This window comes from Liolophura sinensis, chromosome 10 (genome assembly GCF_032854445.1).
Source record: "Liolophura sinensis isolate JHLJ2023 chromosome 10, CUHK_Ljap_v2, whole genome shotgun sequence".
In the NCBI taxonomy this organism is placed as follows: domain Eukaryota; kingdom Metazoa; phylum Mollusca; class Polyplacophora; order Chitonida; family Chitonidae; genus Liolophura; species Liolophura sinensis.
Window position 1 is genome coordinate 26,541,704 of NC_088304.1, and position 25,537 is coordinate 26,567,240.

At 38.9% G+C, this 25,537-nt stretch overlaps 2 protein-coding genes across 2 annotated transcripts in view; one reads left to right on the forward strand and one right to left on the reverse strand.

The window, feature by feature from the left end:
• The window catches only part of LOC135476110 (leupaxin-like), a 38,102-nt gene extending 25,729 nt beyond the window's left edge, over positions 1-12,373 (reverse strand). The window contains exon 1 of the mRNA XM_064756011.1: positions 12,337-12,373. Coding sequence (XP_064612081.1) covers positions 12,337-12,349 — 13 coding nt within the window. The 5' untranslated portion in view covers positions 12,350-12,373. The remainder of the gene's footprint in view (positions 1-12,336) is intronic.
• Positions 12,374-15,107: 2,734 nt separating this feature from the next.
• LOC135477041 (multiple epidermal growth factor-like domains protein 10) lies at positions 15,108-24,709 on the forward strand. Its single transcript, XM_064757191.1, has 6 exons — positions 15,108-15,132; positions 17,128-17,187; positions 18,438-18,692; positions 20,327-20,464; positions 20,853-20,990; positions 24,636-24,709. The coding sequence occupies exons 1-6, from the start codon at positions 15,108-15,110 to the stop codon at positions 24,707-24,709; spliced, it is 690 nt and encodes a 229-aa protein (XP_064613261.1).
• The last annotated feature ends 828 nt before the right edge of the window (positions 24,710-25,537 follow it).

The following is a 25,537-nucleotide window of genomic DNA, read 5'->3' on the forward strand; positions in this document are numbered from 1 at the left end:
TACTGTAACCAGAAACAGCACTGGCAAAGTTTGTACCATGTCCACTTCATAATTCTGTACACTGTACTGATGTTGAAGGGTACAGTTAAACACTTTTCAAACACTTTTCAAGGAGCAATTCTGTCAACTTTGCATGTATCAGCCGTAAGTTTTTCTCCGCAAACTCGCACAATGTCATTGTGTTTTCATCTACACAAACAGGTACGTTATCAATTTGTGAGCTAATATAGTTACTGTAAGCTGACACATAACCCTGAAGTCTCTTGTTGTCAGCAGTTCAAAATCAGAACAGTTAGGGCATTATAAGGTTAAGTCCAGCTCATGCTGGCTTCCTCTCTGGCCGTAAGTGGGAAGGCCTGCTAGCAACCTGCGGATGGTCGTGGGTTTCCCCCCGGGCTCTACCCGGTTTCCTCCCACCATAATGCTGGCCGCCGTTGTACAAGTGAAATATTCTTGAGTACTGCGTAAAACACCCATCAAATAAATAAAAAAATTATAGGGTTAGTTGGCTACACATGACATGGCACATGACCTCATGACATGACCACATGACAGTTGCATAGACATGTCTGAAGTTCCCCTAAGCATCCCACTGAACTGTTTTCTCTTCACATGAGAAATACAAATGTACATGTAAGCAAGAATGAAACTCTGCTCAAAAAAGAAGCATAAATTTGGACACGCTCTTTCACATTTATGGCCTAAACCCACAAGGTCAGATTTGTATATGTATGAGGTAAAGGAAACCCTTATGTTCAGAGACTAAGACATGTACTGTACCTGACAATTAAAGTCCAGACTGGACAGGCATCAATGTCTTGCCAAAGATCACAATACGTGCCTCACCTTTATTCTTTGCCATGTTCAGGGCATGTATATATGAGGTTTAATATGAAAGAATTTATAAACATTTAACACATTTTACTGGAAACAGCCTTAAAACTATCAAATGGCCAGTGTTCATCCACTCCAGCAGTTAGATTAAACAAATGACACGAATGACTCATTAACATGTAAATATGACATAAAGAATGTTGTAGTTGCACACAACATAGATGGAGGTCCACAACATAGTCCTCTCGTAGTCCTGTTCATGAAGCATGCAGTGTTAAGATGGATGTACTTGAACATGTACCTTAAGAGCACACATATGGCGCAGTTACATACATATATGCATTTAGACTGTCTGCCCTACCTGGACTGTACGTGGGTGGAGACTCTGTAGCATATCCCTGGGGTGGGTATAGCCTTAACCCAGTCACAGAGATAAACCAGCGGAGTAGGTAAAGTAATTCCTATCTCGACACCTGTGAAGAGATCCCCTAGCAAGTACAGCAGTCCAACTTCCACGTTCACAGTGTACGGCAGGTAAACACTGAAGGCTACAGCCTCAAGACGTGTTGCCCTTACTCTAGCAGTGTTATAATTCCAAGCTGGTCACCATACCCTTATTAGGAGGCTAGGGGGGCGCCCGAGTTTGCACACGGCTCCTCAGGCAGTGGGCTTCAGTGAGTAGAGTGGGAAGTCTGGTCAGCCAGCCAGGGAGTCAGTATAGGCAGGGTGCAGTGGCCAGTCCTTAGAGCACATGTGTACATGTATGTTAACTTGGAACACAGTTATCAGATCACTGCTCTGTTAGGGTAGAAGGCCACTTGCCAGGCTCTGTACAATCTCAGTTTTACAGTGGTGATGAGGTCAGCCTGGTGTGACCCTACCCAGGAAGGAAGCCCCTGGTCCTACCCCTCTGAGAATGTATGGTTTTGTCACATATACTTGTGCATGTACATTTGTCACATGTTGTACATGTACACACTTTGTCACACACTATACATGTACACACTTCGTCACACATTGTACATGTACACACTTTGTCACACATTGTATATGTACACACTTTGTCACACACTACACATGTACACACTTTGCCATGCATTGTATATGTACATGTACACACTTTGTCACACATTGTACATGTACACACTTTGTCACACATTGTCCATGTACACACTTTGTCACACATTGTACATGTACACACTTTGTCACACACTATAGATGTACACACTTTGTCACACTATAGATGTACACACTTTGTCACACTATAGATGTACACACTTTGTCACACATTGTATATGTACACACTTTGTCACACATTGTACATGTACACACTTTGTCACACATTGTATATGTACACACTTTGTCACACATTGTACATGTACACACTTTGTCACGCATTGTACATGTGCATCTGATTCTGTGCAGCTTTTGTTCACAACTACACGTAATATACTGCACTTCAAGAGGGAAAATTAAAACATCTCATGGAAGTACATGTACCATTTCATTACAGTTCATGTTTTCAAAGGATTTTATTCAGAGCTAGTTGCAGAAAAGCCCTTTTTTGTCAGTTTACAGACGCATGTAACTTTCAATTAAATTTAATCAACATTTAGATTGGGTATCACACGAATGTCAGTTACAAGTACAACCTCAGGCAGTTAAATTCTTCATGTAGATATACAGAATCATGACTAAACACTTCAAAAATAGCAATAAAAAAATTCTGTTTCGCCCAAAACTCATTGTAAATTAGATACCAGAACAAGCACAGTACATTCTATTCTTATTTTGCTTTAAATTTTCCACATGATAAATTAATGATTTAATAACATTCAGACATTATTTATTAGGACAGGCAGCAAACCACCTGGAACTTGCTAACAAGGGGCAAAAGTCAAATTTTATAATTAAGGGTATTAAAGGACTGGTCACAGCGGGTAACAGGCTCAAATGGGAGATAACTCAGGCTGGAATACCCCCCAAAAAGGCTCAGAAATATCCACAGCCGTGTAACTTGTCCAACTTTGACATCAGAAGTAAATTAACAACAATTACCGTATTTCACATAAAGTTTAGCATATTTCAAGTGACACATTTTGCTCGATTCCGACTTGTTCATCCAACTTATGCGGCCAGTTAACAGTCTTTATTTTTGAGAAGTCTGAATAATTTCTAATCAGAAAAACATAAGTGTTGATATTAAAAGTGTCAATTCATTTTATGGCCTTTTATGTCCTTCTTAAAGTGCATTTTTACAGGCCAAAAATAGAACAGGAGAGTTGTTAGGGCTAAGAATCTTATTCAACCAGTTTGCCACATGCTAAAGAAAAGCAGAATTCCAAAAAATAGTTGACAACCACTGAAAACCATCAATAGGCTCACTCTATGTACACCTACATTGTCAGGTTCACCTTTAAAACACTACATGTGTCATCAACACCCATACATTATCATATACACGTATCATGCACTTTTTCCAACAGGTCGAACAAAAACAAAAAAAAAAAAGAGTACAATCAAGAGATACTACATGAATGTGCTCCATTGTTTCTGGGCAAATTAAATTAAGTCTCATCCCAGATCCTTGTTTGATAATTAGGTAGCCACCCAACCTGACAGGCCTGAATTAAACCTGGCACTGGTTCCCTGCATAAGAAACACCAGATATCCGGGGCAGAACTCGCACAAATATACACATCATCCAGGCAGCTTGATATATAAACTAGACGCCTTCTTGGCAACATCACAAAACAGGTTTCTACGCAGCAATAATGAAAAAGTGATGTTTTTGGGGGTTTTTTTTTGGCTTTCCACTTCTCCATCCCAGCATACCTTTGTACTTTTCTGTAGTAGTTCATCTTTCTGCTAAACTCATCAGCCAACATGTACTGTTATATAAAGGCACAGTATGCTGACATATAGGGAGACTGGTACCTTGCCTCAAACTGACACAAGTATATACATATATGAAGCATATGATATTACTTCTGCTGTCACCTACACCTACAGTGTACATGTATGTGCATAGCCACATGCAGTATCTATGTACGGAAAACGTAAAGTGCTTGTACAATGTATGGAAATGGAAATGGAAATGTACATGTATCCACAGTTCATGAAGATCGAGTGACCAAGCCATCGCAAAGAAGTCTTACCTACAATATCATCGGGCAGGTAAGTGCCAAATCGAAGCAGGTAAAAGGTGGAAGAAAAAGATGTACGTGTAGGGTTCCTTAAAAGTATGTTTTGTCAAGCATGAACTATACAATCAAATTGCTTACAAGTTGTTAATGGGATATGAACAGAAGATTTTTTGCATTTTCTCTCCATGTTAATTTCTTTAAAATTCCTATCTTTTCCACTGGATAAAATTTTTAAAAAAGACTTTCCTACCACCAGATTTTTTTTTATCGCCCAACAAATTTTTTTACCTATGGCCTGAGAATATGTTTCACTGTCAATATACATGTACAGGTAAACAATTTGGATCTACATAATACACATATATGTACAAGTTGATGTTCACCTGCACACACTGTTGGTGTTATTGCTATATTTCACCTAAACTTTGGCATTTCTCAAGTGACAAATTTTGCTTGATTCCGATTGATTCATCCACCTTCTAGGGCCATTCAAAAGTTTTGATTAAGATGGATTGATTTAATGATATTTACATAAATGTGCACTTTTGCTGAACAGTACTCATTTGTTGGGCAGATGGCAACTTTGTGTGTTTGATCTTGAGACTGCCTTACTCACCTGTACACAATCACTGATTGGCAAATCAGGCTTGTGAAGCCTTAACATCAACTGATCACTTGAGCGAATTTTCAAAAATTTTCAAAATAACCAATATATGGACATATACTGTCTGTTGGTGTAAACAATTGTCTTAACAGAATTTTCACATTCTTTTATAGCCATGCCTTGGAGAAATGAAAAAAAGAATACATGCGTTATGCGTAACTGCTATATTTCAGGGGAGGTAACTACACAACAGTTATGAGAGAGTGTTGATGCAACACAGCTGTGTTACCTCCCCTGAAAACAATCACAGACAAAGGTACATGCATTTTTTCTCCAGAATGTTCACTAGTATCAGTTTTAGCATATAAACCCAAATTCTATTTTGAGGCTGAACTTTTGGCTAGCAAGATAAGCAAACATACATTTCTCAGCACCAACAGATGTGCACTTGTGTACATGTATGTTATATTCATGCAGTAAGAAGTCTGGCTACACACTGTATATGAAACTTATGAATTGTCAATAGCGATCAACAATGCCAAATTAGGGCAAACCAAGATTAGAGGAAAAGCTGCCCTACCATATACTATGGTATTTATGATTATGTTCAGGCATTTCCTGAATAGAAACTCTTGGCTATAAACACATGTTGAACATCTGTCAAAGGCCCGTATATACAGTGTGTCCACCTCTCCTCAGATATTCAATGTACATGTATCTGTACATGTACCTAAGCTTTCACAGATTCAGGCAAGCTGATGTTATTTAGCATTAATGATATATGTTCCTGTAGCATGTATGACTCTGGAATTTTAAAATTTTCAAAAATTCCAAAAATATAGATCAACATAAAAAAAGCACCAACTCAATAAAGCTGAACTTTTAACTAATGCTGAATTCAACATGAAATTTGAAAGATACACATTTATAATGAATCAGTGATTTAACAGTACTTGTAACATGTACAGATACACATAATGATTAGTACTACACCTGTACTTCTAATTATGAAGTAAATATCTACATGTATGACTATAATGTATCACCTTGCCACAGGGTACATGTACACGACATGTAATTGTATGGAGAAAGAAGATCACATCTGAATATTTTTCAAATGGTTTAAAAAATGACATTTTTTTAGCACAATAATGCTGTTTTATCAACTACAAAATGATGAACAAGTACCTATAGAATTTGTTTGTTTTTTTAATTGATGTTTTAGAGCCCATCATAATTTACTAACATCGTTGAGTGTACATGTAGGTTGAGGGGGTGCAGGAAACTTGTTTTAAGGACGAGAAAGATGGCAATGCTATATGCATGTATGTACAGTAGGTCGTCCAAGACTGTTGAAAATAGAAGTCACTTTTTTTTTTTCACTTGAGGAATTCATCACAGTACACAAGAATGTGGGGACTTCCACAGATTAAATCAGAGCCAGTTACCTCTGCATGATGAAGCTGTTGAGGGTCAGGATTTACAATGTACATGCACAGTGTACAGCCCTATATTTAAATTACTGTATATGACTTAAAGTTCCCCCCATGAACGAAGTTACACAGTTTACCTGATTCTGAGACTTCCACTGATCTTAGAAAGGTGTTTTGGGTTTTGTCTGGGAGACAGGATAATATTTAACTGATAAATATGTAAGCTTCAACACCTTTCTATGCCTGCAGCAATGTATTTGAGAAACACCCCCACCCTTACTGCCCGTTCTCCTTACCCTTAATGCAAAATGCGCCCTCTGAGGCCATCCTTTAAAATACATGTAGTGTTTGCTTCATATCACCTAAACCTTTCCAGAAAATAAGGGTAGCTCAGTTTGTAAATTTTTTTTCACCATTTCAATACATTTTTTCCACTGGCAATACGCACAGGAAAGGAATAACTTGCAATAATTTCTGGTCAAAAATCAGCACAGCACAAACATAAGGTATGTTCTCTGTCACCATTTTTATTTCTTTATTTGTTTGATAGGTGTCACACGCAGTATTCAACAATATTTCCCTTATGTAACATGGCCAGTATTACGTTGGGAGGAAACTCATAATCCTAGGTCCATTTTAATGGGTAGGAGGTGTACACATTACATTTGCTCAACATGGCTTATTTTTTAAGGGTTAGGTACTGTATAGGGTTACGCGAAATAAACACATTTCGGCCTAGTCTAGAATACAGATAAAACTGGAGTCAAGAGTTGCCCCTATCACCATATCTCTGCCCCACCCCCAACCTTTAGTTACCCCATGCATTGTACAGCCCTCAAAACTCTGTCAAATACAGTCAGAGGGAGAGAAGTAGTTGGGGTTCTGCTAAATTAGACCTTCCCAGCAATCATCACCCCTAAAGGGTCACCTTACTTTTCTTACTTCCTCAATGTCCCTTCTTAAACCTTTTACTTCTGGCCATGCCAAGGATAAATAGTCCCTTCCCCTCCACCCTTCTTCTCCCCTCGAAAAAAAAAAAATAAGACTCAGTTACCATCTGGTAGGAAGGTGAGTCAGCTCAATATGCAGACCTTAAGATGCACGTTCTTGTGGAGATATGCTTCCATATTATGTGTACATGTAAACATGTCGTAATTATGTACACATCTGCATATATACAACGTACCAATTTCATTCCACTAAGATAGAGTAATACTTCATTCAAACCAGCTAGTCCATTAAGGGGTACCGTATTTCACCCAGAGATTGATACATGTTCAAGTACATGTAATGTAGAGATGACCTTTCACAGGCACACAAAGGCCTTAAAATTATACTCATGTGTTTCTCTGATAAGAAATTAATTAAACTTTTCAAACAAAAAATTCTTTAGTGAAATTATATAGTAATAAGGTGAATGAATCAAGCACAATGTACGACCTAAAAAAAACAAAAAAACAAGTGAAGTTTAGGTGAAATAGGCCTACATTATATAAATCATGGAGAGAGGAAAGCCCAGAAAGTTCTTCCTATACAATACAGTGTGTAAAAGTAGAAACTACATGTTAGGGTGCACCTAGCTGAGATCTGTAGGTAGCTGCACTGGTTGTATAAGCAAATAAAAATAAATAGTACATGTAATTTAATTTTATAAGTGGTAAATGTACATACATGTGCCTGTGTCAAGGTGATTATATATTGGATACAATTTCTGAAAATGAAGACAATGTTTTAACTGAGACAAACCAACTTGAATAACATGTGTGCTTAGGCCTAGGAATTTCCTGAGTGTCTGTGGACACTGTCCTCATCAAAGAGCCAAAAACAAAAAAAGTTTTAACATTCTACATTAACCTTCTACACTAAATATCTGTACCATTCCCTCTCAGAAAGTTTCATTTCCACACAAACCAACAACAAAGTTTCATTTCCACACAAACCAACAACAAAGTTTCATTTCCACACAAACCAACAACAAAGTTCCATTTCCACACAAACCAACAACAAAGTTCCACATTTATAACAATACCCCAAGCACAAGGCACATGTATGAACATTGTACAATACATGGACATACCTGTAAATACATGTAGTATTAGGAATTGGGGGAAAACACATTCATGAGAAGGTTTCTTCCACAAGCACTACACCTCTAAAATCTACATGTATTATTCCTTGTGTTTGTGCAGCATGAGATTTTTAGGACAGTTACATCACAACCTATCGCATTCCTGTTAGCCAGGGCTTGCCTCCCTCATCAATTTCCCGCTAATATTCAGCAGACCAGCTGTCCAAATTGCTCACTAATTCCTGGTTAGTCATCACATCAGATAGCAGCACAGGGTATGATCATGTCAGGTACAATATGTATGTAATACACCCACTACCTCCAGCCTGCAGTCTGAGGCATAACAATCATATGTACATGTACATACTCCATCACAAAACTTCTGCTATTTGAACAAGGCCCAAATAGTGAGGTTTGACAGAAACCCTCTTTAATATATGCATAAAAGTAATCATACAGTCATCGTATTAAAGTACATGTACATCCATACATGAACATCCATACATGAACCTTCACACGTGCATCTATACATGTACATCCACACATGTGCATCTATACATGTACATTCATACATGAACATCTATGAATGAACGTCCATACATGTACATCCATACATGTACATCCATACATGAACACCTAAACATGTACATCCATACATGAACCTCCACACGTGCATCTATACATGTACATCCACACATGTGCATCTATACATGTACATTCATACATGAACATCCATACATGAACATCTATGAATGAACATCCATACATGAACGTCCATACATGTACATCCATTCATGTACATCCATACATGAACATCCATACATGTACATCAATACATGTACATCCATACATGAACACCTATACATGTACATCCATACATGAACGTCCACACATGTACATCCACACATGTACATCCATACATGTACATCCATACATGTACACCCATACATGAACTTCCATACATGTACACAAGCACATGTATCTGTAAACAAAGTCAAAGATATCAAAAGTCAGTGTCCAAAGCTGCCAATACAAAAGTATCTCTGTATAGGCAGCCAGCACAATGTACATTTCCATGTACAGTTGTCAAGTACATGTAGGCTTAAATCTATATGTTGAAACAGACATCCATATACCAGATGTCAACCAATAAGGACGATCCAGGTCAATAATCGCAAGGCCAATTCCTAAAACGCCATTTAACACAAATTACCAAAGATCTAAGAAAAAACATAAAGTATGAAAATAGGATGGAACCATACAAAGACAAGCGGTTAACAGTTTTCAATGACGTAGGAAAGACGCAAAGTATGTTCAAGACGACTGAGTGAAATCAGTATTCAAATTATGTACCAAATAAGAATATCCGTTGTCTATGACAAAATATGCATCTAAGTTGCGCTGTTCATATATCCAAAGTGGCGATCTAATTAAACACGATGAATATACAGCCCCTAGCAATGGGCTAAATGGAATTAGACACAATCATGAAGCAGAGTACCAGAGATTCTGGACCCTCTGTCCATATCTACCTACAAGATAATTATACTCATTGTAAAACTTAAGAAACTTGGAGTGAAGGCATTTGGTGGAATAACCTTAACAGACAAGTTAACTTGTGACGTTGATTGAAATCATCACACAACACGCAGGATCTAACAAAGGCTACAAGGCGAGATATGTACACTGATCAAATAAATGTTCAAGTACAAATATCTCCTTTGGTACATTTCCCATTAATAATAATAATAATAAAAAGAATAAAACTGGATTTTTTTAAAAATATGATACAAAATTAAGGAAAAAGTTGCCAAGATTCCTTCAATTCAATCATCACAGCATGTACCATAAGCACAGGCACGTAGAAATGCGCTTAAGCCCCTGGAGTGAGCATACCCTAAGTTTTGGGACAGACATCAGTAGTGTTGAAAGTAGAATATCACATTTCTTTACCAGCCTTTTTGGAAAAGTAAAGATATGAGCATGTTGTTCGTTATATGGTTTAACCATGTGAGAAAAAAACGAACTCAATATTCCTGCTACCATGGCATACATATTGGGCAAAATGAGCAGACCAAGTGTCCCAAAAAATTAGAAGAAATAGGGTACAGATATATTGACATATTTACACTGCATATAGTGGGGTATAAAAACATAAATGTACATGATCTAGTGCATGAAAAATCATCAGCTTCAAGAACCACTGTCCCTGGCTTACAAATTTGTCACAGAAAGTACATTTTTAGAGGTCATAAAATGTCACTCTTGAAGCTCAAACTGTAGGATATCATTACCAGATCTCATCCCTTATGTACATTTATGCGGTGTGTTAGCAATAATTATCACAATTACATGTACTCTGCAGACCACATCCAAATGTAGCTACACTCTGTATATTCTATACATGAACATTCCAGAGCCTTAAATCACTGTCAGTTATAAAAACTACCCATCTTGCAGCTATGGATAAAATTAGGGCTGCACAATAGAATAATCCTAAATCCTAATAATCCTAAATTATTATTATTATTATCAAATATTAACTGTGGCTTTGAACACTGTACATGCATGTTACAGACAACATTTCAATAATCTAAATGCAAATATATATGGAGTAACGATTATGCCGCGAAAGCAAATAATTAACGGAATCCCTTATATCCAAGTGAACTGTTGTTCAAGAAGATAAATGCAAGTTGTGACAGCCTAGAGTGAATTTCCGCTTGAGCAAGCAACATAATCTTACCAAGTCACATGCATGACTTGATTCTCCATACATGCAAACTTTACCAGAAAAACATTCTACATCAATTCTATTGCAGTAGCCCGAGTTTTTTTTTAAACATTTGCTCCTCTTACCCATTATATACGGAATGATGCATTGGAGTTGAACATTTAACACTATCAGCATCTCCGCCATATGTTTGTCCAGGGCCCAAAACTGAAGACTCTATTTGCAGGTCCTATATTTGTCTGTGTAATACTGATAAAAATGTTCAAATCTTCTTTCAAAAAGTCCCCATAAAGTATGCAGATGGAATAAGGTAAGGTATATCGAAGAGACAAAATGCAGGCAATCTCTGGAAATTACATGCACACAGCTACATTCTACTGCCAGACAACCCTCTATAGGCTCATCACTCGGAAGTTCACAAAATCAAGGATCATAGACATACGGATAATGATTGTGAGGGATAGACTATATTGAATTGAAAAGTTCTGCAAGTACACATGATGTGGGAGAAATTTTAGCAGCTCCCAAAAATTACACACAAGCTAGTGCATGTAAACCAGATGAAAAAAAATGGCACCTTCACATCTAGGTTTTTTCAAAGATAAACCAACTGATGTAATTATGAGTTAGGGCTAGCTCTGACGGGCTGTCTCTTCATCCTAAAGGACAAGGGCCCTGATGCCAACAATGCTACCTGTCATATAACCGTACCTGCTTTACAGGCTGTCCGTCACGCATCGATGTAGGCGTGGATAAAAAGTGTGTGTACATACTAGTAGCTGACCGAAATCCTTATCTCGGCCAGATGTCCTCTCTTCCAATTGCTAGTAAATCTAACTGAGCCGAAAACTACATGGCCATCACTGCTAGGCACACAACACACCTGTCCTGATGATCTCGCAAGTTCTCAATAACCCGCTTTACCTCGCAAGAATATCATTTGGTTGCTCTCAGGTCCTTCCGACATAAAGAGCTGACGTACCTAGCAGCGATGGACATGTAGTATTCGGCTCTACTGGATTTACTAGCGATCGAAAGAGGGGACATCTCGCCAAGATGAGCATACATGTACAGACGGACACTTTTTATCCGCCCCAACATCGATGTGTGACAGACAGCATGCAAAGCAGGTATGATTATATGACAGGTACCATTGGCATCTGGGCCGTGATCCAGCGAACTGTGAAGGGTGATATTTTACGAAGTCTTGAGTTTGGAGTTAAACAAGGGCATGGGGATCGTTCGTATTCAAAATATAACATGGTATAAAGCAGAAGAAGAAGAAAGGAGGCCTACCAGGAACTTCGATCAACTGTAAAAATCACGTTTACAACTACAACACCATGTTGACAAAAAACAACATCGACTGCTCTGTGTGAAAGAAGTAAGTCAATAATATCTGTGGGCAGCATGAAGACTAAAGACGAACAACATACTCGTCATCTTCTCAAACCAACCCGTGGCAAAAAAAAAACAAAAAACAAAAAAAAAAAAAAGTGATAGCAAACTTGTCTTACCTAAATCTTCCATGACTTCTCTCGCTTTTCTGTCAAACTGTTGAACTGTTGCCGCTCGAACTCAATTCAGAGTTTTGACCTACTTCCGCCGGATGTTGAGTGAAGATCTAGACTCGTCTCACAGCAACCGGGGAACTAATTTTTAATCAAACAGACCCAAAACCTCGTACAAATATCTCGCGTGTTACGCCACTGGTCTTTTCTTTTCGGTCAGTCCACCCGACCACGAAAAACAAATGCACGCTTCCGTGTGGCCGAGTTAGGCGCGATACGTCACGGGGCCTAATCGCTGTCACGTGACTGAAGGCCGCAAGCGCGAGCACACGAGTACATGTGGCCCACATATCAAATTGACTCGTTCTAAATGGCAAATCAATGCCTGTGATGTGAAGATATTTTGTATTTGTTAGAAAAGGCAAAAAGAATAAGAAAACTTTAATATGTGTATGTTGCCCTGCGAAGGTAAACTCTGTTTAGAATACATGCACAATTTTACTGCATGGGTTATGCAATTGTGGGGCCTCCATGGCCGAGGTGGTTACCACGCCAGCACGGCGCAATGACCCAAGAGCCTCCCACCAATTGCGGCCGCTGTGAGTTCGAGTCCAACTTATACTGACTTCCTCTCTGGCCGTTCGTGGGAAGGTCTTCCAGAAACCCTGCAGATGGTCGTGAGTTTCCACCCACCATAATGCTGGCCGCCGTCTAAGTGAAATAGTCTTGACTACGGCCGTCAAACACCAATCAAATAATGAAATAAATTTATACAATTTATGATTACCAGTAGGCCTATATCGAAAACAGAACTTTACTAATTAAGCGGTAGGCCTACATGTGTGCCATCTGGTGAAGCTATATTCCAAAGCTGTGTATACCGTGTTGTTCATGCCGGCACGTACCTTGGCTTACTCGGCGCATTGGCTTCGGAAAGAGCTGGCGAGGGATGGTGTGGGTGTGGGTGTGGGGCTACGTACTGCTATTGAACGTGAATGGTCAAACTGACCAACAACCAAGCTAAAATCGCCATGTCTTGAGCACCCTACAGCAACATGTAGAGTGAAAGTCCGCGTATGTATATATCTATACATCTGCAAACCTGAAAGCCTTCTTAATACCATGCAAAGCGCACACCTCAGAAATAACAAAGAAGTTCATATCATTGGAGACAATCTTGGAAGGCCCCACGTATAGGCATACATGTATACAGGCCTAAATGCACTGCGTGGGTCACCGCCAGCCCGGGGGCAATACTAAACGCCTACATGAACTCACAGGGTGATTTCAGCAGGAAATTAATCGTATCATAAGCAACATCCTGAAGGGGGCAAGTTCAATTCCGCAATTTCAATTCAAAACCGACAATCTTGATTCTACGCATTGCATCGCTTGGTAAAAGGCATGCAGAGAAACGGATACCGGTACATAAGATAGCTCAGTTTTATGGGTGGCGAAAATCGGACGAACATTCCCACGTGTGACGTACATGGCCTTGCGCACCTTACTCGTATAGAAACAATATAGAAACTCATATACGAACATTAGGAACACTGTGCAAACGACCGCTTATCGTCAAAAGGCACCGCGACAATTAGAGGAGATGAATCTTAGTTTCTCTGTCCAACACAAGGATTGAACCGAACGCGGGATTGAATTAACTCATGATTTAAATCGCGTACATTACCATTAAGCCACATCCTATTCTCTAGAAGGACTGAGTCCGTTTACCGAGACTGCATGTGCGAGACGTCCCGTATCTTACGGTTTAGTGTTCCATTGAGGCAGCACTATATAGTGTGCTATAATACAGTATTATATAGTGTTCCGCTGAGGCAGCACTATAGCTACATGCAAGCCTGCAGTGAGACCGATCTATACAAGGCATATATAATGTGACTGTGTGAGCGCCTTGACAGGGATATATTGTTCTGTATGCTGCCTCCAGTGAGGCAGCACTAGCTATGTAGCTATGTAGGAGGCGAGACCGGTCTGCTACAAGAAATATATACTCTGACAGTGTGAGCTCTTGTCTGGTGTCTGGCGTACCGGTCCAGTTTTTCACATATATGTACGTTGGCAATGTGACTATCTATACCACAGCTAAGTTCACTCGGAGAAAGTCAAATAAATCAAGATAAATTTGTGTGTCCAAATATGTTTAAACTTTTCTCCGGCTGTCTAAAGCAATCAGGAGAGCTTCCTGGGCGTTTCATCTGGTTGTTATTGACCAACAGATTTATCTACTCAACTGATTGCTATTTAACAACGTACCAAAGAATTTTTCGCTAGTACGATTCCGGTCAGTATTATGAGTAGAACAAACTGGAGTAAACCCCTGGCCTTTGACAATTTACTGACGAATTTTCCACGTGCTTTTAATCAGCTGAACTCGGGTATGCTCGGGCTCTCGGGCTCTGTCCGGTTTCCTCCCCACCATAATATGTTCTATATGTCAGGCAAGGGGTCTTCGATTTCTCGGGAGAAAAAAAACAAAACGTAAACTATTAAATACATAAATCCATAAAACCACTCAAACATCATAAATCCCAACACTATCAGCACAAAGAAAATAAACCCTCTGACGGAACCAGTGGACACAGAGATGATTCACGTAAAGTGCCCAGGGAACCAACTTGAACTGGGTAAGTCCATACACTCCAAACGACCCCAAGAGATACCATTATCGCATATATATGCTACTTATAAACGTCGGAATCTGGCTCACCTATCAGACCACACGTGGCAAAGATCCCAGGACTGTTATAACTAACGGCATGGCGTTTACTGCCCTCCTCATATGTAAGTAGTCTGTATACGGGCTATTATATTTACTATACACTATACCGATACTTTGGGTAACTGACTAAATGGCAAGGAAATTATGAAACCTTCGAAAACAAGGTATATAAGCGTTGTTTTAGGGATGTTTAAAGGATCATCATTCGTGTCTCGATCAAAATTGACTTGTCGAATAAAAAATATGGCATGCGCTATTACATGCCATTGTAATATTGCACAAATCGCATCGTCTGGATTATGAAAGAGGCTTGTCCTATTTTATTCCAACTGTAGAATTCGACGAGTCGATACTATAAATCACATCATGTGAACGCGGCTTTGGTATATGTGAGGGATTTTTTCGACGTTGTATAGCTAATGGTCACAACCCTGTCAACTTAAGGAACCCATTGACACATGCACCGTTTTACTAATCGCAAAGAGTACTACCTTGTGCAGATTTCAAATTACAGATTCAAGGCATTATATATATATATATATATATATATATATATATATATATATATATATATATATATATATATATATATATATATATATATATATATATAGTAAGTTTTGATATAATTCTGCATTTCTTTGATGTCTACCTCGATTCGTTTGTGTATTTATATAGGTTAGATTAAGTTGTTGTGCAACACAAGAGAGTTGTTCAGCAGAATTGCTTATCAGAGGTTCGGCGCTATCACTCATGAATCTTTTCAACCAGACGTTTGTCTACCAGAACTATTATACATAGACTTATGCTCAGTGGCTATAAACCATACTACTATTGTAACCAGTGGCAAATTCCAGAAAGCGGTATAGGAATGAAGCCAGCGTTTAAGACTTTTTCACATAACGCTCCATTTATGATCTCTGACATTTCGACCAAATTCAATACCTTCATTGTTCATGCATTATTTTTTCTTCCAAAGATCAACGATCAAAAATTTTTAAAATCACATTTCAATTGTTTACAACAGTCAAAAATGTTTTTGTTTTAATTGGTCTCATGAGACAACGCTTCATTCTTACAAGCCCACAAGACATTTTATAGACACTTTGTAGAACATTAGCCCAAGTCGTCAAGGCATCTTGTAGACGCTTTGTAGAACATTAACCCAAGTTCACAAGACATCTTGTAGACACTTTTTAGAACATCAGCCCAAATCCACAAGATATCTTGTAGACACTTTGTAGAACATTAGCCCAAGTCCACGCCATGGACTGAGACATCCAATAGACACTGTGTAGAATTAGGTAACATCGCGTGTTATCAAATTGGCAACGTCACGCAGAGCACAACTTAGACAGGAAATATCTGTAACGTAATGTAAGAAATGCGTCTTTTTTACCACTTGGCCAAAATTGACCTATTTGTGCTTTATTGTATGGAGGCCGGCGTCAACCAGTTCACCTGCCCCTTTCCACCGCCCCCTTTCCGGTCTGCCTATTTCTTCGTCACACACCATCTGCTGAATGATTATATAGCCAGGTTTTACCAAACTTATATCAAATGTACATTCACAGGCATTGGGAAGACTCCCAAAGCTCGGAAACCTTGGCAATTTTTTCATGGTCAACGGTGTCAAATTGTACTTTGCGTCCGGCTTGCATACACAATGTCTGTTGAAGTATATTTTCATTTCGAACTTGTATCAAATGTACACCTAATTATGTTGAAGAACCCTACTGTCTTTCTGTGACTTAACACAATTTTTCACGATCGTTGGGCCCATGCCTCTTATTACAAGTGTTTGCCTATATGCTTATGTATGTATGTAGGTACGTATTTATTTATGTTCTGCATTTCTTATTTGTATTGTGTATTGACGAGGTGTTCGTTTTCAAAAAAAAAAATAAATGAATAAACCAGCACTGTAAATTCAAACCGATTAAATGAATCAATAATTAATTGACTGATTTATTGAATGTCTTACTGATTGATGAGTTCACGCATTAGTTGAATGACTGATTGGTTGAGTGAAACACATGTAATCTATTTCCTTACAGTGTGCATTGTCATTGGTCAGTCAGGGGTATTTATCAATTCGGCTATATCCAAGGATAAAGGTAAGCAAACCTATGATAGTTTTTCAGACTGTAGGTCTACCTGCACCGGAAGTACATGGGTTATGAATTGTCAAATATCAAATAAAACATTTAGTCTATGCTTTCTAGTAAATCAAAATACTCTGCTTTCGTGACTTGTTTTTTGTAAATATTGTCACTTATTTGCCGTTTCAATGTTTCGACAAAAATTTTATTTGTCATCTAGAAGATAGGCAAAAAGTCACACGGGTTACTGGTGCATATATACACAGTTCGGGTGCATAAACAAACAATACACAGGGCTATGTATTGTGTACAGAGAGCATGGTTAGACTGAGGAATGATTTAGTGGATGTAGCCAATGAAAAGAGCGATATGTATTAAATGTTGTGAGGTTGTTGATGAGGGGGTGAGGTTGGGGTGGTAGTAGGAGGTCATCAATAGACACTGGCAATCTATGATGTTAGAATAAATAGTCTTTCATTGAGTGAAATATTCTTGAATACGGCGTAAAAAACCAATCAAATAAATGAGTAAGTTTTGAGGTAATAAAACTGTCTATAATTAAAGGAGAAGACAGCAGGAGAACATGTTTCATTCGAAAGCAGGATGCTCAAGCTTTGTAAAAATTACAACACTAAATTTTTCCGAAGTGATTTCAGCGAATAATAGATAAAACAAACTGACAATACTGAACCAAAGGCTGGTGGGAACTGAGACAGCTATCTTGGGAATTTTATCAATTGCGCGGTCTAGGATGTGACGTTGCCTTAACACCAAACTACTACATAAAACCATTTTAGTTATGTGTACATTATGCACACAGAATAATATATGTGTTTAAAAGGTTTTGGAAACCACTGATTATTATCATTTTTTGACAAATACTCAGAGAACAGTGAAAACGGAACTTGAAATCCATAGAATATACCTCTTGCAATCCGTCTAACCATACATTTTTGCCGCTTTATTCAGATTAAGTAGAGCTATCTCAGTGTCTCTCTATGTCACTAAAATCTGAGATCCCATAGCTATTAATTTCGTGTTAGGTGAAGCAATATTGGATTTTATGTCCTGGTTATTGTTGAGGCATGGATTTGGATTTACAGGCATCAGCTGAACACTCGAGACTTAAATAATTATTGAAGATTATTGAAAATTATTGAATATTGATCATTTTGAAATACTATTATATGTGATACTTCCCAGTATCAATAAATATTGTTGTACAGTCGAGGAGAATAAATACATCTGTATTTTTTAAATTAAAGAGTGTCCACAAAGACATTATGGTGACAACTGCAAAAGTATTTGTCCACTGGGCTGTAAAGACCACAGATGTGACAAGACAACTGGGGACTGTAACAAAGGCTGCGCTGTACCATATTTGTGGGGGGCGAAGTGTGATAAAGAGTGCAGCATAAATTGTGGATCGGATCAAAATGGAGATCAGCCGTGCAACCAGAGCGACAGCGCATGCGTGCATGGCTGCCTCCCAGGATTCCAACAGCCTGACTGTGAAAAACGTAAGAATCTATAACCCTCGACTGTTTTCTTATTACATATAAGGGAAGATGATCAACGGACTATAAATCTCATGTTTTACTCCCTTTGGGGCGCGTGCAAAACACTCGTCCAATGGCGTAAATATAACGGACGAGTCTATTATAAAACGGAATAAAAGGTCTTCGACCTAAAATAATAACCTCGTCCACCTTCTTGACTATAAAATGGGTGCTAGACACCCAAGGCAGGAAAGGTCACTTCTTAAACTGACGACACTCAGTTATTAATGTACACCATGCTGACCTTCATTAATAACAATGTAGTCAAACGTGACAAGTTTATATTTGACTTTTTTTTTTTTACTATCATAGCAATGATGATTTTTTCTCTCTAGTAAGTGTGCAGTCATTATATGATAGTATCCGCCAACGAAACAATGGAATTCCCCAGCGTAATTTTAGCTCGATTTCTCAACTTTAAATTGAAATATAAGATTTAAACCAAGACAATAGGGGAGTTTCGAGTTTATTTATGTCTGAAAGTAAAAATAAAGTCCTACTGTACCATGTGGCATGTCAAAAGTGTTAGGTATGTAATTTTGATTATATTTACAATAACATGGACGTCTGCAAAAAAATTTCACAAAAAGTTATTTAGACTATACGAACAGTAAAATTGAGAAAATTGAGGAGTTGAACGTTGATAAACTTAAGAACTATCTGGAGGTAAGACATTTGTGCCCCCTAAAGAGGGCGGATCACGTGATCTGTAAATTACTGTCAACAAAAGTTATCACTAAGACTCTGATTTTTGCTCAAGACACAATATGTACATGCCAAGACGCACGTCTCTGCAAAAACTGATGATGCCATGTTTTGGCGGGGAAAAAGCAGACGACAGGAAGAACTACATTTAGTTTAAGCTGGCACATCGTGGAAAGTTTGTACCTGTAAGTGAAACTCGTTGTGTCATGTAATGTTGATTGCCAGAAATACACGACGCCGGTTATTCTGTTTAATAGACTGAGTTTTTGGTCGTTCATATTAGAGGGGAATGAACTATACGTTATACCAGCGAGTTGCGTGAGTATACGACCTGATACTTCGTCGAGATGATTAATATTTTCAAGAATCCAAATTTTTGCTATGACGAATTTATCACAATGAAGGCCAATTTTGTGAATACCGGTACTTCAGTCAACGCCAGCTGTGTTTTCACGAACGCACCAGGCAGCACGCCGAGACCAATGTCACGACACACACGACAAGAAGAAGAGTGCATTTTTCAGATATATGTTATATATATGTTATTTTGTTTGGAACAGTATTTTACATTTTTGAAACTAAAATTTCGACATCCAGAAAGACAATCTAAGTTTTATTGTCAACATCAGATGTCTTGACTTGTACGCTTTGGTATTCCATACACCACCGGTGTACCTTACTTATATTTTTTTAAAAATTGTACATCTTATCGCGCAAAACTTATTAAAAATTCAAATGTGACCGAAGAGGGAATTATTTCCCCTTCACTCATAAGGTTGGGTCGTATTCAATAATATACGTAAAGCTAATAATTAGGGTGACTTGTTAAAGGAAACTTTTCACGGAGTTTTAACAAACTTCAAATAATTATATATGAACAAATGTTTCAGCTTGCGACAGCAATATGTATGGGGACAAATGCACGTTGAAATGTGGCGCATGCGCATATGGGGACTCGTGCTCCAACGAGGACGGGACGTGCTCGCGAGGATGCGCTGAAGGTTACCTTGGTGATAAGTGTGATACGGGTGAGCCCTACCGTATTGTATATATTTATAACAAATGCTGACACTCGACAGGTTATAGCAATGACGTGTATATAGTTTGAGTCTGTCGTTTTCTCATTTTCATAAAATTATGGCAAAATTATTTTGCATACCGCTATGTTATCTTGGCCATTTCATTTAAAATTTAAATACTATTTGGCCCAAACCTATTAAAAATATTTATGGCACAATTATAGCAAAATATCATAGTAACTCAAAAAAAATCCATATTATGACCTCGAAATCCACGATCATTATGCAAAGGTATTATACATACAGTATACCCAAATTAAAATTTATTCAAACAGACATCATGATCATGACTGGCCAACTTTCTAATGTGCGTTCCATTTCTTTTCACATTTCCCAGAATGCGATCCATATTACTATGGCGACGGGTGCTCGGAATCCTGCGGACAGTGTTCTAACTTTGATGTATGCAATTTCAAGAACGGAAGTTGTCCGAATGGGTGTGAGGACGGGTGGACCGGAGACACGTGCAGTGACAGTAAGTAAAACATTTGACATACCGCGATGGTCGAGTTGTTAACGCGTGCTTTTTGGCCCCGGACCGGCCGAAGTATGTAACTTGGTGTATAGACTATACTGAAAATATTGGACATAAAATCGATCAGCACAAATCTAGTGGAATTTTCGCTATCAATTTAGAATAGCAAGACGTACCATTTTTAAAGTCTTTGATATGACGGGTCGCATTAAATAACATGGTAAAACTTAAGGATCTTCTTAACGCCCTAAGTAGTATTTACTACACAACAATATTTCACTTATTCGACGGCGCCCAGTATTGTGGTCACCGATACGATCGCTACGAGTTCAAGTCCAGCTTATGCTGGCTTCCTCTCCGGCCCTACGTGGGAAGGCCTGTCAACAACCAGCGGATAGTTTCAAGGTTCATTCTGCGAATGCATTCATAACTCTGTGTAACATGCATTTTGAGTACCGGTACTCAGATCTAGTAGTCTGCCCGTTAAAAGTAGCAAAAATCCACTGTGAAGTCAGTGATCACAATATGGTCAGATCAAATGTTTGAGATGCATTTCACTGGGCTGAAACAAAAATACTCAATCAAACTTTTTTCTTGACAGTTTTTAATTGTCTTTCATCTTAATGGTGTATTTTTTAATGATTTTCTGCTTGTCAACGTTTTTCGATTGCGTAAATACGTTTTTAACAGGAACAATTTCTGGAAGAGTCCAGATTTCTCACAAACCAGATGATCGTTCTGTTTTATTTCACACTCTCCTCTGGCATTGAAAACCAAGATTCATTCTGTCCGTAAAACAAATATATTAATTGGTGTTACCTTGAGTAAATAAGCGAGTTCTCTCGCCTGATTACATGTTGTGAGCCTGGTCAGTACGGAGTCGGGTGCGGATCAAGATGTGGTCACTGCGACGAAGGCGGGATCTGTAACATACACGACGGGGTCTGCGCAGGTGGTTGTGAGCCTGGGTGGATGGGTAGCGATTGTCAAGACGGTAGGTAAACTATAGTCAACCATCTTCCAGATAAATATTTTACACATCTACCTTCAGCTAGGCACAGCAATCACTGCTCCCGTAATGCAGAGGCCTGTTGCCTTCCGTCTGCTACCTCTGTTGAAAGAGCTCACAAATATGACACAGGTGGCTAATCTAGACTAATCAATGAGAACAACCGTACCATCTTAAACCGTCACATGTTTATGTAATGTTACCGTGACTCAACGAAACGGAAAGGTGAATACAGGCTAAATTTGACCAATTTCTTTGACAAAGATTGAGTTTTCAGTATGCAGACTATGTATGCATTGTTTACTTGTGGGCGTACGGTGAGGACAGCTCCTGAGGTAGTGTTTATTTCTTTAGAAATGCCGTAGTCCTTGAGATTTACCTCTCTTTGTAGATGGCCGGTAAAGCTTATTGGGGGAAGACATCATCATCTGAACGCGTAATGCAATTTGGCATCTAAAGGGGTCTTAAGGTTTCACGAGCGCATTGATTTTACTGACTATTTATGTGGTAAATTTAGCAAGTTCAAGATCAAAAATATATATTCCCTAACTTTCGCCTTGCGCGACCACCATTTTTTTGATCGATTTATTTATTTATTTGATTGGTGTTTTACGTCTTACCCGTCTTGACTTATATGACGGCGGCCAGCATTATGGTGGGAGGAAACCGGGCATAGCCTGGGGGAAATCCACGGTCATGCGCAGGTTGCTGGTAGACCTTTCTACGTACGGCTGGAGAGGAAGCCAGCATGAGCTGGACTTGAACTCACAGCTACTGCATTGGTAAGAGGCTCGTGCGTCATTACGCTGCGCTAGCGCGCTATCCAACTTTTAATCATTTTTTTAGCTGTGTTTGCCGGAAGTAAAGTCATAACATTTTGTTACCATGGCAAACCTTCAGGGATGTGGGTAATAACAAACAAATGTCCAAAACAAACACAATTCTGATATATTTTAATAACTAGATGCAAAATAGAAGTGCAGAAATTTATAGTGTATCAACAACCTAGATGTGTCTGTGGCATTATTATCCAATCGGTGCTTCTTCACTCTTTATTTCGGAGACAAATCTTAGAAACAATTCCCCGAATTGTGCAAGTGTAACCTTAAGAGCAGATTTTCAACAAACTGCGTTGTTTGTTCAACACACTGTTCAACTGCACAGAATCAAATAATATGACTGTATGTTTCCATTGAAGGTTTCACGGTTGAAGGGTTGGGGGGAGGTGTTCCTTTAATGTTTTTTCCTTTTTTCACATTTATAATGTTTCACACTCCTTGTGAAAGTGCCATTTTGTCTCTTTTAGTAACTTACCTTACACGTGGGAGAAATTCTAAGGCTTGAATTACCCTAGCTTAGCTACCAGAAATCCAAATTGTTAATGATCTGTGCACTGTCACATTTGTAAGCCCCTACATTTTGGCAAACCGTAGCTCCAAGACTGCACTGCGGTTTTACAGAGTGACATCATGATGCTTCAGCGTTATTGGCAACGTTGTCCTGGATTGAATTCGTGCAACAGCGCTCATTTGTTCAGGTCAAACATTATTATAATACATACATTAGATATATTAATGAACAGTGGGTTACGTAGCAAATGTAGCTTGATAGCAGGCAGAAATGGAGTTGGTTCAGTTTTGTTTGGTTTCCTTCATACAGTGGCCGTGTAGAGATATTCTTATAACCTTGGCCTCTTTGTCAATCTTTTTCATTTATTTATATAAAATATTGATTACAAAGTAAAATGGCCCAAGGTTTTACATGGCCATTTCCCCAAACGTGTAACACAGGTGAAAGATTGAACAGTCAATTCAATTGAATTAAAGGATACATGAAGAGCTTTTCTGCTGTCTTCTCGAGGGCGTAAAAAATGGCTTTTCAAATATCAGGGGTCAGTCCGAAAATTAATATATCCTGGTGTGGGGGTGGATTCCAAAGTTTCAGATATGTGTATGTTCATCGATGACGTCATTTCCGAATATTTCCAAATATTCTCGTGCACGGGCGAAAAATATGCCTTGAAAATGAAAAACAAAATTCTCATTTTTTTCTGGCCTGTCTTTCATCATTTTCCGTATAACCATACTTTATGTTTTATAGTACCTTTTCAAGAATCCTTTAATCAATCGTGTGATTTCGTGTGATAAACAGAAACATCTTTTGTAAAAGAACCCGATTGTGATGACGGCCCCTGTGTCCTAATCGCCATTCACGAGCGTTCCAGATGACAAAATACATCTTTTGACAGACAACGACAAATTACGCCATATGCACACCTCCCTCCCCCCACCCCCACTCCCCAACACACACAAGTCGAACATTCAAACAACTACAATTAAAATTTTTATGGAGTTTAATCTTCGTACGATTTCGGCGGAAGAATGTACCAACCACAATCTGAGTTCTTTGCTGTTCTGAATTTGGCTTTCTCAACCCTTGCACTTACTGACTTATCGAAAGTCTTAAACTGCTTGATAAATACGAGCCCAGGTCTGTACATACAAACATTGCAGGAGACGGGTCTTGTTGTATGGCAATAAAGTATAAGTACTTGTTTTCATGAAATTTTCATCATCCCATGTCATAGGATTTCACTGTAATTTCTTTTCCTTACATTATGAAATGGTTTACTACAGTGTGTCCCACTGGAAGCTATGGAGACTTCTGCTTGAACACGTGTGGCAAATGTGCCCAATCAGTCAACATGTGATCACGTAACAGGAGAGATTGTCATGGCGACTGCTTGCCCGGATGGAACGGACCTGGGTGTCCACGCAGGTAAAAACTAATGTATCATTACTAGAGTTATTTTTGTTTATGTTGTATTTTGTCGGGTCTGGCCCCGATAGCACAGTTGGTAGAGCACCCGCGGGCGGAGCGCCAGGATCCAGGCTCAATCCTTGGGTCAGGTCACACCTACGACCTTAACAGAGGAAGTTGTAACTGCTTCGCTTGGCGTTGAGCATGAAGAGGATAGTGCAACGACTGATTGACCCGTATCAGTATAGTGGGCTTGGGCCAGGGTGATTTACTTGCCTTCGGTAAGTCGTCTCAGTGAAACAGCACTAGATAAAAGAGCGGTGGAAATCCGTCCAGCAACAAGGAGGCACATTACATGCGCTCTAAGGACTCCTTCGTCGTCATATGACGTTGTTAAGTTAAGTAAGACGTTAAACCCCAAGCACTGACTCACTCACCATTTTATCGGATTGTTGTACTGCTCCACACAGTGACGTGTATGTATCTGGATTGAGGAAATCGGGCAGAGGAAACTTGTCTTTGTATGCATAACAGTCACTTTCTGCTTTCCGTAACACGCATACGACTTGTAGACCTCACGTCTCCTAACTACCACTCGTGAAGGATCTGAAGGATCGAGTTTGTGACCTTTGCGAGTTTGCAAAGATGGGCGGGACGAGGAACAGGCCTGTGAAAAGTACACCAAGATGTCGACTAACAATTTATAAACTTTCTCATTCTCTGTCCATGACTGTCCTCGATGTCACTGTAGTAAAACAAAAACAAGCAGGACAGAATC